Source organism: Pelobates fuscus, chromosome 12 (genome assembly GCF_036172605.1).
Source record: "Pelobates fuscus isolate aPelFus1 chromosome 12, aPelFus1.pri, whole genome shotgun sequence".
Taxonomy (NCBI): domain Eukaryota; kingdom Metazoa; phylum Chordata; class Amphibia; order Anura; family Pelobatidae; genus Pelobates; species Pelobates fuscus.
The window spans coordinates 18426473-18442228 of record NC_086328.1 but is presented as its reverse complement, the minus strand read 5'-3'; the positions used below and the strand labels follow the sequence as shown (position 1 = coordinate 18442228).

The 15756-nt window shown below is 40.6% G+C and overlaps 1 protein-coding gene across 1 annotated transcript in view; it reads left to right on the top strand.

The window, feature by feature from the left end:
- The window catches only part of ZNF536 (zinc finger protein 536), a 456445-nt gene extending 443492 nt beyond the window's left edge, over nucleotides 1-12953 (top strand). Inside the window, exon 8 of the mRNA XM_063437911.1 lies at nucleotides 12718-12953. Within this exon, the coding sequence (XP_063293981.1) occupies nucleotides 12718-12953 (236 nt within the window). The remainder of the gene's footprint in view (nucleotides 1-12717) is intronic.
- Nucleotides 12954-15756: the final 2803 nt, after the last annotated feature.

Sequence of the window (15756 nt, the reverse complement as noted above, 5' to 3'; positions counted from 1 at the left end):
ATTTACGTCAATTTGACTGCACTCACCTCATTTGGGATGCACTTTTGTCGCCTCTTGTCTTCAGCCACATCATTCTAAAAATATTCTCTCCTAGATTGATGTGGGTTGCAACATAGGCTTTCTAAGTTTTTGTCACAGCAAACATATTTTAACCGAAGTGCATTCCCAACTGACGCAGGGTTATGGCGTTAGCGCCTGATCCCATTTCACATCCCTGGGATCTGCACTCTTTTGTGGTTTCTTGGCCGTAAGCGCATCATTATTGAGTGCTTTTTTTTTTCAGATTTTCACACAGCCTTGCCCCTAACTAGGATTTTTGTCTCTGGTTTCCCTGACCCATCTTGCCTTTGACCCTAATTTGTTATTTTTGGTTTCCCCGACCCAGCTATTTCATTGACTTTGCTTTTTGGATATCTGACCTTAGTGTTAGTTAACCTGAGCCCTGATACTTCCTATTTCTGTCCTAAATCATAAACTGGGTCACTCTAAGGCACGGTAATACACCTTCACTTAACTCCTACTCCTACTTAAACTTACATAGCACAATACTATAGGAACAAAGTCTAAACTATAAGTAAACTTGCTCAGTACCACAATGCAGAGCATGCAGGTGTGCTGTAGGTTGCAAAGGGATACTGCATGTCAGTCTGAGAGGTCACACATGTGTTTGAAGCTATTAGCAGAGACTTGGAAGTAAACTTTGCATTGAGTCTGACAATTAAACTATACTTTTGATGACAATTTGCTCTCCCTTTAAGCAGTCTGTGACTATTGACATAGCAGTCTTGTTATTGATGTGAAATTAGTGCATAATGCAACCAAAATTTTATACATAAAATCTGATAGATAGAAATGTAAAGCAATTTACTAAAACAATACATCCTTATCTGGTTTATAAATAATGTAGAGCAGATTTGTGTTCCATCACCGTACAAGCGGCAGAATATTATAAAGCAAAATTACAAAATATTAGATTGGAAGAAAATGCCATAAATAAGCCACATTAACATGCAGATTACAAACACACACATGGATCTGTCATACTAACACGTATAGCTTAGCAAAACAGAACAGAGAGTTTTATTTTGTTTTAACTTGAAATAGAATATAAAGATCAACAAAATGAAAAAAATAAAATCTTGGTGAGGATTCGTTTATTGTAGACGTGTTAATAATTTTATATCCCATTGATCAGGGCTTGCTGATATAAGCAGAGCAATATTTGTTAGTAATGTGTGATTGGTGGATGCTTTGGGGCTCATTTATTTGAAAAATGTGTGATTGGTGGGTGCTGCATGGTTTCTGGGAATTATAGATTGATGTATAGAATCTGCCAGGTTTTTGGGTAATGTGGCGCTGATCTATGGATGTTGCCTTCTAAAGTTGCCAGAGCCAATCAGATTCCACCGAAAAGTAAAAGTAGAACTGTGTTGCAAATTTTGTAATCTCAATATAAAGATGGAATGTGTGCCTACCTAAAGGTTGAAATTATCCCTACTACCCTTCCAAATAGAAAAAGGTGCAAATCGTAATGATCTAAAGAATGTGCGTAACGGTGAAGCTTGCTAGAATTTGTACAGAGATCTGTACCCGTTTTCTGTAACTCTAGACAAGCAGACATGTCATGTCATCTTAGAGTGCTCCTGCATGGGGATGATCGAGTAATGCATCAACATCAAACACTTTATATTTAATTTAGATGTTCCGTTCAAATCACATGCAAAAAAGGTGGGGCTTAAATACCCTTAAAAGCTTTTGTGATATTTGGCATTTTATTTAGCATTAAAAATGCATCACCTATTAGACTAAAAAAATGTTAGGTTAGGAACCAAACGAGACAATTGCACATAAGAGACAGTTTTAAGTATTTGGTCCTAAGTGGCTTAATGAAATTCTAAAACATTTCAGTTAACCCTTTAGCACATCATCCAACTCATAGCACGTTCTACTTTCAGCTTTATCTAGTGGTCGGCTCTGCTTATAAAAGAAACATTAAAGGAACCCTCCAGGCACCGTAACCATACAGCTCACTGTAGTAGTTATGGTGCAAGGAATGTCCTTGAGACCCCTGCTCTATTGTAAGGAGTCAAACAATTTTAGAATGGAGGGACTTCTTACTCAGGCTAATCCCATTGCTATTGTCCTTGTATGGGACCAACAGTCATCTGCAAAGTAGTATCTGAACATAGTTGGAATAAATGCTTCATCTCACCATAGGCCACAGCCGTGGGCAGTGTATGAGACTGAGGTCCTGCAAACATGTGATGTTTCTTTATTCATTGATCTTGGTGAACATCTGTGAGAATTCCTAACCAGAACAGGTATCACAGAACATGTTTGCAGATGTGCAAGAACTGACAAACCCGCATCTGCAACTAGGCTTGCGGCATGACCTTGATTGCCCCTTAGTAAACATAGGATGTATAGTGCCAGTTCTAGGCTCAAAGCTTCCAACACCTACCCAGTTAAACAATGAAAGATCTAGATATGGCTAAATTTAACTTCACCCCTAGTGCTATCTCTTATTCCAGGCTAATTCTGCACTGATAACGTGACACAGGCAGCTAAATTTACCCCTTCTTTAGGAGAGGAACATGTTTTGTGAAATAAATAATGTTCTGTCAACCCTCTACTTATTGTAAAAATGGGGGATGCTATATCTTTAAATATTTATATAGATTTAACTAGTTCATGCATATTATTGGTTCCACAAGTGCTCTTTAGTTTGTAGAAGTATGTTGCTGGTTTCTGACATCCTTAGCTGAAATTTATGAGCTCTCTTGCGATCAGAGCAGACGTCCGCTGATTGTACCATGACCGATGAGACAGAATGAGAAAGGGTTAAATTATATATTTAACCCCTCCCCAACAAGGCAATAGCGCGCAAGTAAATAATGAAACAAAGTATTCCTGCCATGTTCTTTTATAATGGGAGTCTCTGCCCATTTGTTTTGCTTTATGTGACTGCGGTGAAATGAATGGATTAAGCTGAAACTTTAGCATGCTTCATTGCAGTTGGTTGCAGACATCTGTCATTTCCTCAGCCATCCATTCTGGATCATGCCATGAAGGAGGGGGGAGAAAACAAGTCTGACACCTTTCAATTTAGAGAACCTTTAACAGAAGAGAGGGAATGCAGAGGAAAGCTCTTTTATGGCTTAATAAAAAATATGTCCACTCGAACATCACGAAGAGTTCGTTCTGCAGTAGAATACAGCTGTCTGCTAACAGGAGAGTTAGGAATCATTTGTCCTTTGAAGAAATGAGACAGTTGAGGTTTGACATTGCCGGGTCTTCAAATTAAGAAGTCTGACGTAACCCATTCATTGCGAAGTACATGCAACTATTTTACAATGCTGAGCCTTAGTCAGGGCAGACGTGACTATGTGAAAAGATTAACTGCGGGCCCATACCACGCAACAGGTTAATTGATTATGTCTGGGTACAAAGGGACTTGACTTTGGAAGTGTTGCTGATCAGAGACTGACTTAAGCAAAAGGCCCACGACATAAATACAGACATGGATGTCTTATAGGCCGGAATGCACATCACAAGAGAATGCTCATTGTGTGGAATGTTGCTTTAAAAGGAAACATTCCCTAAAACAAATCAGGCAATCGGTCTGGTGTACAATTCCAGGATTATATTCTAGTGTCCCTTTTCTCAGGATACCTGGTCCTGGATAAATTCACAGAAACGCACAGAAGCACCGGGATTTGCATTACTTCCACAGTGTTTCACTCACACAGAGGACTTATTGGTTACTAACTTGTGTGTTAGCAAACATGCGCATGTGCTCAGGCCATCACACCCATTTGTGGTGGCCCCACACTTTGTGTCACTCAACAACAAAAAGATGCCGCATTTGTCCAGGAAAAAAAAAATACTAACTGCACAGATGTAGATACAAAAGCACATGAAAAGTTTGTGGTACTCAGGGCTAATAATTGCCAAGATGAGTCTTGGGGATCAAAATCACAATTTGTTGACCTTAGATTTGTTTAAGCTCCCGACAATAACAAAACCATCACGGCAAAGTAGTATTTGTTCCCTGTTTAATTTTCTTACACGCCCTAGCGTAAAAGGGGAAACAGCAAATGTGTGTGCCTTATCTTATTTGTTCTGTTTAATTAGTAAAATAGGTAATTATTCTAAGCATCAGTGCTGCCTTATATTTGTCCATTTTATGAGGCTGAATTGAAGAGTTTTACGATGATCTGATTCCACTCTCTATCACTCTAGGATTTCGTATCTGTTACATCATTACGGACCACAAATAATTTGGTAATGAAACAAATGGACCATGTTTAAATTACTCACAATCTACGTATACAGAGGCTGCTTATAGCCCTGAGGTTACGTTGAAATTGAGGGGAGGGAATGTGAGGGAGGCAGTGGTAAACAGGTTTAGAGCAACAAAGAATTGTGAGGAGAGAGGAAGTAAAATCATTATTCCTAAATAAAAATGTCCAAACTCTTATAATATGTAGACAGATAAATATATCAGCCATATCTGTTCGTGAGCAGATAGTGCTAAATAAAGTGTACTCTCCGATACAGGTACATTGTAACAGTGACAGTTACAGACCATTGTCTTTTTAAAATGACGGATTAGTCATTCACAATTTGGGGTTTTAGAAGATAATTGAGCTTTTCTGAAATCTTTCTTGCAGCGGCTGTGCCATTGCTCTCGTTGAAAAGATTGTATAGTTATGTGTGCACCAAAATGAACACTGTAAGTTGATAGGACAAACAAACTAGAGAATGTGTGATTTTTTTAAAGAACATTTTGAGTTTCATAACAACAAAAAACAAAACAAGCCTCCCACAAACCATGGTTAAAATATGAGGAGAGGGGCGGAGCCTGACCTTTAACCCCTTAAGGACACATGACATGTGTGACATGTCATGATTCCCTTTTTATTCCAGAAGTTTGGTCCCTAAGGGGTTAAGCTAGCCAGACGTGAACCGTACAAGCTACTGATTTTCTCTCTAATATTTGGGTATTATACACGATCTATTGGTTCTCACTTCTTACCTCCTGTGTATTCAGGTTCAGGGGACTCCGGGCGTGCTGTTTGCTACTTCATACGAGTGTTTATTTCACCAAGTGCCCAAGAGCCCCATTGCGGCCTGCTGGGGACAGAGCGGAGGAGACGCGGCCGGTCTCCTCTCCAGAGACATGAGCAGCCGGAGGCAGAGGGGCCTACTCAAAGCGAAACGGTGGTGAAGAAGCATGTGTGATCTACCACTAGCCCACCTGGGTTGAGAGCCATGTGGGGCTCGGATGTCCTGCATCGTCCACCAGGACAGAAGATTGCTCCCGCAAAGCATTGATTAACATCCCAATCCTCCAATCCTCCTGAGAAGGAGATAGACTTTGACTCTGACAGTACCCGAGTCTGTGGCATAGTGCTGCTGCCTTTCACCTGGGGCTGGAGTGGCACCCAATTCTGGTGCAAAGTCCTTTCAGGCGGTGTACCAATCGAGCCGTTTATGGGAGTCGGCTGATATTGCATGAGGGCCTACCGCCATCTTCCCATTTAGCAACAGTGGACGGCTTCTAACAGGACTTACACCAAGCAACATTTTCTCTTGTCTTTGTTTTTAATGTTACGCTTTAATTTCTTATTGTGGTATAGTGCAGGAAGGTTTTATTTCTAGAACCTAGCATGTTTCATCGCAATTAACTCTAGCTACTTCTTACCTAGTCTACAAAGGCTATAGTTCAATAGGTACAAATGTAGCTATGTGACTAGCCTTGATTATCTAAGGTTATTCTCCTCTCTCAACATACCTAGATAAACATCTTAGTTTCAAGTATTTTGTAAAGCACTTCCATGTAGACTTAGCCAAGCTTGTTATATCATTACTATAAAATAAGGCCAGTCTCTCTGATATATGCTTTCATGATATGCGCGGTTGTTTGTATACCCTTTTATAAAGTCTTACTGTATGGATAAGCTTATCCCTCAAAAAAAAACAAAGATTGACAAAATAAATATATATATAATGAGGAAACTGAGGGAGAATACCTTAAAAAAGAAAGTATTGGGAACAGGTGTAGAGACATATTAAGGCATGGTTGTATAGACGTTAAAAAGAAAGTATTGTTTGGAATGTTTTTGTTTTTTTAAGTTTATACATTTGTATGGAAGTAATCAAACCAATGTAAACAAAAGGATACCTTTATTACATTTGCAATCTGCTAAAACAATGGCACTTGAGCAAGTGAACATAATACGAGATACTCGTGAAATGTCTCTTGTTAAATTCTGAAATGATGAAGACTTTCAGAGAGTAATAAAGCAGACTATGTAGCTGTTGTTTGGGTCTTGTTTGTTTAAGATTTTTAGTTTTTTTCTGTAGATAGTCAGCTATATCCTCTACACTTTTGTTTGGCGATATATCTTATATGGGATACAGTCTGGAATATCATAAGAGGAAGTTGCCCTTTATTAATTGATAAGTAATTTTCTGACTTACACACTATTTATTATAAGTGTTAGTCTATATTGTTTTGTTTTATATAATAAGACTTAGAAAGTGCAATGTAAGAACCTATTAGTTCATAATGTCCCCAACAGAACATATTGGTTCATAATGTCCCCAACAGAACTTATTGGTTCATAATGTCCCCAACAAGGCCCGTAAAGAGCAACAGTAAAAGTACCGTAGCACAGGTGTGAGAACAACACATGGTTGACTCTGAAATCTGGACTGAATGGTCATTCCCTGAATAAGGGATGTCCTCTTGGTCAACTTATCACTCCTCAGATTATCTGACAATGTACTGTAGTGGTATACTGGTGCTTCTTGCAGAGTATGGTTTATGTGGCTTCAATGCAGTTCAAGAGCCTTGTAGAGGAATCAGCTCCATGTTAGGACCAGATAGATAACTTAGGAGGGGCTCTAGATGTGGGCTCAACAGTTGTAAAGCGTAAGCTGAAGCCTGGAACATTTAACATGGTTTGTAGCATGTAAAGTATGCTTCTTGAAGTAAGTGTCCATCCACAGGGCCGTTTGAAGGAATTTGGGGGCCCCAAGCAAAACAGACATGGAGGCCCCTACATGCACGCTCAAGGTCTGGGCCCCCCGGCGCCTGCACCCGGGTCCTCCCCCCCGAGTCCGCCCACAGGGATGCAGTGTCTGCAGGGCCAGTGCAAGGATTTTTGCCACCCTAGGCAAAAGTAAAGTTTGCCGCCCCCATGTGACATCACAGTGCACCACCCATATGATCTGCCATGTTAACTAACACAGTGCTGCAGTGCCGCCGTGTTTACAATAAAAGGCCTGCAGGGACAGGCTATAGACACCAGAACCACTACATTAAGCTGCAGTGGTTTTGGGGACTATAGTGTCCCTTTAATGTGAGGTAAATTAGAGATTAGTGCCACGAATAATATACTAGATTGCCTACTTACAACCAGATGAGGATGATGATGGGCTTCAGCTGCCGTCTGGCTCCACTGGTCTGGTGTAGGACAGGCTCTCTGGAGGTGGTTTGTAACTGTGGTCACAAAAATCAATGTTCTGGGAGAACGGGAAGCAGCTCCATTTTTTGAGGGCCATTTACACAGCTCAAGGTCTGGGTCCCAGGGTCCACCTTCATGTTCCACCAATGAGTTTGTTCACAGGGGTGTGTGTGTGGGGGGGGGGGGATGTCCTGATGTGTGTAAGGAATGCATTGTGTGAATCTGTGTTTGTATGTGTAAGGGCTGCAAGGTGAGTTTGTGTATGTATGGGATGCAGCGTGTGTGTCTGTAAGGCAGTGTTTCCCAACCCAGTCCTCAAGGCACACCTACCAGTCCAGGATTTAAGGATTACCCAGTTTTGTCTAAGGTGTTTTTAGAAAAAAAAGAAAAAACACCTTAGACACAACTGGGTCACCCCTAAATCCTGGACTGGTAGGTGTGCCTTGAGGACTGGGTTGGAAAACACTGCTGTAAGGGATGCACTGAGTGTGTGGAAGGGGTGCATTGTGTGTTGCTGTGTGTAAGGGATGCATTGCTTGTGTATGTGTGTCTGTGTGTAATGCATTGTGTTTTTCTGTGTGCAAGGGGTGCATTGTGTGTGTGTGTGATGGATGTCAATCTCTCCCCCTACCCCCGTCAATTTCCTTCTTCTCCCCCCCCTCTCCAATTTCCTTCTTCTCCCCCTCCCTCTCATTGCCTTCTCCCCCCTCCAATTTCCTTCTTCTCCCCCTCCCTCTCATTTCCTTCCTTCCCCCCCTCCAATTTCCTTCTTCTCCCCCTCCCTCTCATTTCCTTCCTTCTCCCCCCTCCAATTTCCTTCCTCCCCCTCCAATTTCCTTCCTCCCCCCTCCAATTTCCTTCCTCTCCCCCTCCAATTTCCTTCATCCCTCTCCCCCTCAAGTTTCCTTCCTCCCTCCCCCCTCAAATTTCCTTCCTCTCCCCCTCCCTCAAATTTCCTTCCTCTCCCCCTCCCTCAAATTTCCTCCCTTCCTCTCCCCCTCCCTCTCCCTCTCCCCCTCCCTCAAATGTCCTCCCTTCCTCTCCCCCCTCAAATTCCTACCTCTCCCTCCCCTCCCTCAAATTTCCTTCCTCTCCCCCCCTTCGAATTTCCTCCCTCCCTCTCCCCCCCACTCCCTCAAATTTCCTCCCTCCCTCTCCCCCCTCCCTCAAATTTCCTCCCTCCCTCTCCCCCCCACTCCCTCAAATTTCCTCCCTCCCTCTCCCTCCCTCTCCCCCCCACTCCCTGAAATTTCCTCCCTCCCTCTCCCCCTCCACCCACTCAAATTTCCTCCCTCTCCCCTCCACTCAAATTTCCTCCCTCCCCCCACCCACTCAAATGTCCTCCTTCTCCCCCCACCTACTCAAATTTTCTCCCTCCCCCACCCACTCAAATTTTCTCCCTCGCCCCCCCACCCACTCAAATTTTCTCCCTCCCCCCCACCCACTCAAATTTTCTCCCTCCCCCCACCCACTCAAATTTTCTCCCTCCCTCCCCCCCCCACCCACTCAAATTTTCTCCCTCCTTCCCCCCCACCCACTCAAATTTTCTCCCTCCCCCACTCAAATTTTCTCCCTCCCCCCCACCCACTCAAATTTTCTCCCTCCCCCCTCCTCCAATTTCCTCCCTCTCCCCCACTCACTGCAATGTCCTCCCTGTCGGCTGTCCCTGACACCCGGCGGGCGCGTGAGGGAACACTCTCCCTGGCTGAGTGCTTCCTCTTCAGCTCCCTCGCGCGCCGCGTACTGATGCCGGAGCAAGAAGATGACGTCATCTTCCGGCTCCGGCATCAGTACGGTGCGCGAGGGAGCTGAAGAGGAAGCACTCAGAGGAGAGTGCTCCCTCGCGCGCCCGCCGGGTGTCAGCAGGGCCAGCCTCTGGGGGGCCCTGAGGTGACCGGCTGCTGGGCCCCCCAGGAGAAGAGGCTGGCCCAGTGGGTACATACCGGGCCCCCTGCGACCCGGTATGTACCCACTGAATGTGGGGCCCGGACGACCTGAGCAGTCCGGGCCCCCCAGGACCGCATGCCCCTGCCGGCTCTGCTTGGGGCCCCGGGCCAGCTCGGGGCCCCAAGCAGTTGCTTGTTTTGCCTGTCGGGTAGCGACGGGCCTGTCCATCCATGTCTCTGGAGTACATCTGAACATAGGGGACAGCTTGTTGGTGTAACACAGCAGAGGAGGAGAGACAGGGTCAGTTCCCCTGCCTCACCTGTAACATTAATTAGATGTTCTGTAATTCCAAGGGTGTTACACCATCACCTTCTCCATTTTAGTAAATGCAGACATTTAAGTTAGTTGAGAGGAGGAGACCCGGGGGGGGGGGGGGGGGGAGGTGTCCGTCTTCGTGCCTGGAAGTCTCAATTGGGCTACACAAACCAGTAGAGTTGCAGATTGGACTGATGAATATCAAGTAATGTAAATGTAGTCATAAACAGTCGCAAATGGTCTTGCTGAAGAAGAAATAACCATCGTGGTACACGGAACTATAGGAGCACTTATCTATGTAGTATGGCAGCCCGGTCTTATTACCAAATATTTTTAGAATGCCCATTTACCAATCACAGCCTGCCGTCTTGGTGATGAATCTACACTGTATGTATTTTGCATATTTCTCTAGCAGCAGAAACAATGAAGACAAAGAGGCCTTGCAACAAAAAGAATCCACTACATGCTCCAATGATCATCATCAATTAACATATTAATTTGGCGAACACTGATAAATACTGCAGGGATATCTCAGTGTAAGCCCCCAACTGTGGCAAAACTGTAACTCTGAAGAACTTTCATCATGTCTATCCAATCTGTACGTGAAACTTTTCTTAGCATGGAAACCTCTCATGCTACATCAAATTCAAGGCATTTACATTCCCTTTATTATGAATGCGTTTAATAAATCTTACACGCTGTTGTTTTTATTAAGTATAAATATATAAAACTATTGATTTTTGTGTCTCTTTTCAGAATTACATTGATTTAATGATAGTTGCACTTATCACCGATTTAATGAAATAGTCATATAAATAAATTACTTTGAAGGGGAAATAGTAATCCGTATGTCTTAAACAGTGAGAGAAGTCAAAAGATATATTAAAATAAATAAAATAATTTGTATTATTTAATTGCATTACATTATGTAGTAATGACATTCAAACATCAAATTGAATATTGTACATAATTAGTAAAAAAAAAAAAAAATGGATAATTTATAATGGACTTTAAAAAAAAAAAGTTTAATACAATTATTTCAGTAAAGGATCTTAAAATAAAATATTTAGATGTGTTCAAATGATGGTATTATATTTATTTTCTGTATTCCTACTTCAGAGGGTACAAGATGAGTGCTTACATAAATTATATTATTTACGCCAATATAAATCTAATTAGCGCAATCTAAATGGTTATCACCATAAAAGTGTTTTCAAAACACTCTAAGCTAAAAAAAAAATACTTATTGGCACCACAAATAGTATCACGTTAGGGATACAATGTGACTGATGTATCCTGACACCGTGCCTGACAAATCAACATGTCAGAAGGTAATTAACTTTAAAAACTTTCAATTAACAAGACAGCTGTTGGAAAAATCTCAGCATTTCAAAAGCCTCAAAAAATCATGGGTGTTTGGAGGGCTGAGAGGTATAGCTACAAAAATGTCACAATTTCAGATCTTGATAAATAAAAAATTCAACTATTAGGTACTTATCTTTCTAAATACCTCGACATATTTTGAAACCCTGTGCCTACAAACTTCAGAAGGTGGGGTATATATCTCTTTAATCTATGCTTACCTTGTCAATGTTATGTATCCATGCAATTATTCTTATTGATTTTAGTGGGAGCAAAATACTGAAGTAGGAAGAGTAAGTTCAGATAGTTTCTACCTCTACTAGAGAATTGATTTTTAAAAACGTGTTTTCCAGATGGTATTTGTTTCCCACAGTTACATCTCGCATACCCCTCTATATCACTGCTATGTACTAGGGCCATATTACTAAAAGCCTCCGAACAATTCCAGTGGAACAGTCGCGTCTTGGGCTCCTGTCCCACCATCCCATATGTATATGACACCAGGGAATGGTCCCCAGCAAGCACATCATTAGAAACGCTGCACAAGTTGCTCTCAGGGCTTTTTTGCCCTTGCGCAGAGCACTTCAGAAGTGGTCTATTCATGCAGAGTTTATGCAGGTAGTCAATATTTGTTTTTGACAACCTTTTGTGTATTCTTCCTGGTCTGACTTGTCCTCGTCCCCGTCCCACAAAATGGAAATGAATTTTTCAGATGCTTAGTGATATATTGAAGGTTAAGATTACCCAGACCATTGGACCAATAACTAAACCGCTAGGGATGCATCACATACTGTGACTATATAAACACATTTTACTAAGGTTTTGATTGTTTTTTTACTGTATGTAGAAATACGTCTCTCTATGTTTAACCCCTTAAGGACCAAACTTCTGAAATAAAAGGGAATCATGACATGTCACACATGTCATGTGTCCTTAAGGGGTTAAAGTTCACATACATATTTGCCTTGGCTATAGCTCTTGGTTAGTGACCTCTATCATATGTAACTACTATTAATAAACAAAGCTTACTCATGTTTACCTGTTTTGCCCTCAAGCCTAATTTCTTAAAATCAAACGGACAGGATAGAAAACTGTAGAAAAGCAAAAAAAGTTACCAATGTTTTCAGTCCTCACAAAAACAATTGTACAGCTTTATCCAGCCTGAAAGTGTTGTTTTATGACAATGGTAAGAGTTGAACATGATGGATGAGCCATTTTAGTGCACCTCATTTACATGTGTAAATTTAATGTACAGCATTTTCAAATAAGCACCCCTATTGCGTGCCAAACCACAGAATGAACTCCCAGCACAGAGATTGCTTCAACTTTCATTTTTAGCATAAAACATATTTCATTTAAAGAAAACATGTACTGAAATTAAGTAATTATAAATATATCTTGGGGGAGGCAGGAGCCACAGGTTAAGAAATCCCTGGCTACATTGATTAATTTTGGCACTCCAAATGTTTGTGAATTATGTTTCTGGGATGCACAATCAACCCATAGACTAGCTAAGGATTATGGGAAATGTAGTTTGTAAAAATGTAGAGAGCCATAGTTTGCCATCACTGTTCTAAGGTGATCGCCTTGGCATGTAAAAATATCACTGTGCACCCAGTTATTAACATACTAAAATGTTTTTTTTTTTTTTTTTCTTCTTCCTTTTTCTATTGTGCAGGTCAAAGGCCTTTCCAGTGCAGATATTGTCCATACAGTGCCTCTCAGAAAGGAAATTTAAAGACCCATGTACTTTGCGTGCATCGCATGCCTTTCGATAACAGCCAGTATCCTGACCGTAGGTTCAAGCGCTCCCGCATCGACTCAGACACTTCTGGGAATTCTGAAGAACTTCCTCCAATCAAACTTGGGAACGCAACGCAATCTATAGTGGATGGGAACAAAGTCCTGGAGTGATTGTTATAAAAAATATATATATTCTACCAGTCTGTATATTGCAATATAATTTGACACCATCTTCAATTAATCGTGTAGAGAAAGAAGAATTGTGGGCAAACCGCAGTGAAAGGACTCCACAGAAATTATCAGACATGTACAGGAGATTATGAATGTCAAATATACAAATTCCAGACCCCTTAAACGGCTGAGGAACTGTTATACGGCAACAAGTACTTCCAAAAATAAAAACATTACGAGCGAAGTGATAGAAAATGTAGCAAAGAGGTCAGTGCTCTGAAACTTCGAAGTGGTCCTTGTCCAACGCAAATGCTTTTACCAGAAAAACGATACTAATCTAAATGATTAAACGCTGCCTTGAAGATAGAGGGGCTGTGTTTTCATTGTTGAAGACACCTTTATAATATGACACCAGCTGCTTTCATTATTCTGAGCATTGTAATGAGATGAGTTGGTAGACTGCTTTGGTGCCAGCCTGACTGGGGATGTCATTATAGAGAAAAATCAATTGAAATGGTGTTGCAACAGCACTATAGGAGAAATCTAAGATGGCCCCCAGTCTGGGGTCAGGAGTGACCTGCACCATATTGAAAAAGAATGTTAAGTTACATTTCAGGGTCTTTTTCATCATTTGCAGCCAAACAAATCAATGTTCTTGAATCTGCAGGGTACTGAACAATGCAGATATGTTTTACATTGCTTTCCTTGTTACTTTCGTTTAGATCAATGCTCAGTATCGAGAGAAAATATCTTTTCTCTTTTTTTTTTTTTATTTATTTTTATATGGTGAGATGAAACGCAATACCAGGGAATGCAACTACTCACTGCCCCTGTAGACGGCACTAGTATGTGAAAAAATGGTTTACTATAATTCTATGAAGGATTTCCCCCAGATCAGACTATTTTGTGTTTGTTTTGGGTGCATTACAGACATAGTGCAGCATTAAAGGTAGGTATATCTAGAAATTGCTGAAATACATATATTAAACTGACTGAATCAAGCTCTTTTTAATTAACTGTTTGTTTTTTCTTTTAACAATGTGTGCTATATTTTTTGCAAATTTTACCTTTTTTTCATACTGATCAAATTACCCAGATTATTTGATTTTTAACCACATAGGAAGCCTTTTGACAAAAAATGAATTCTACATACACAGAGTAGATCTAATAATGTGGGGATTACTAGAACCATCTTTTATTCTGAAACTGGATTCAGATTCAGCACTTCAGTTTATTTCATTTTGGTAAGGAAAAACGTGGTGCATTGGTTTGTGGTAACAAAAAAAAAAGAGAACTTCTACAGCAACTAATTTTTTTAGAATTAAGAAGTCGATGTATCTATGGTAGGCTGGAAGCACGGTGTAACCCCAATCCGCCTTAAAATTTAGCTCTGCCTAAAGCAGTTTGCAGAACTCCTAAACTGCAATCAATGTAAATACAATTGGAATCCTCTTCCCTGAGACTGGAAAGGAAGCGCGGGCAATGGATGGGGTACAATTTACTTATACTGCCTGCAGACAGAGACAGGAACCTTCGAGGTCACAGATATAATGGATCCACGTGGTATACAGAGCAACGCTGCTTATTTCTTTTTTTTTTTTTTTTCTAGTATAGTTCTCACTGCCTTACTTAAAACCAAGTCGATAAAAGAAATAAATAAATGCAACTGTTTCTACGATCCTCGTGAGAAAAAAACAAAACAAAAAAAAAAAGGATGAAATGTTATTTGGAAAAAAACAAAAACTTTCTGACTGTATTGTAAGCTTTAGGATTTTAACTGCACTACCGTGTTTGGTGACTGTGCCAGTCGCTTGCTTTGTGTGTTTGCGCCACCTTCTATAACTTAGGAAGAAAAAAAAACAAACATTCCGTTCCTTGCACTTTTGGATCTTTTTTTCAGTATTTTTTTGTGTCCTCTGAGCATTTTCCAACAAGACAGGCAATAATTCTGTTTGTGACACTGGAATCATCTCCCTGTTAATCGTGACGTGTGTACTTTCTTCTCATATGGTCTGGTGCTACTGTCCCTGTTTCCCAACCTCCTGACATGGACAATTTTATTTTTCCCAGAACATTCGTAACTTGTAATGCAAACAAGTGACAGCAACAGTGATGCATTGTCAGTTTCTGAGTACCATCATGCTTCCCTTATCTAAACATGTCAAATTTTTTCTCTGTAAATTTTGTTGTCTGTGATTCTGGTCATATATACTGTCTACATTCCTACACACACACACACACACACACACACAAATAATCTATCATGGAGCAAATTGGAAATCAATAGAGTAGAGGATTTTGTTGCTATGCTTGTAACAAGTAGACAACTTTGTACTTGAAGTTTATTCTTGTTCATTATTTATTATACAACTTCGTCAGTTGTCAGAAATTTATTCTGGTATAGAAGTATTAAAAGTTTTTTGTTTATGTTTTGTTTTTTATTTTTTTATTTTTTTCCAGCAAAGACTTTTTTTTTCCTGCCGTTAGAATAAAATGTATTTGGAGCGGTACAATTTTATCCAGTGTTTTACGCAATAAACCCTCTACCTCTGAACAAAACAAAAAACAAAACATTCTCTTACCTAACTGGTGATTTTAAGGAGAAACATTATTTTTTTGCAGCTTTTTTTTTTTTTTTGTCGGATGTTTGAGAAACTTAATGTAAATGAATTCACACTTGTTAGGTAGTTTCTGTAATGTAATACGAGTTATCGTATGTGAGAAATTTGGATCACGCTACGCAAGACTCCATATACATTTACTGTTCATATATCTATCAAAACCTTCTAGATAGATATATTAT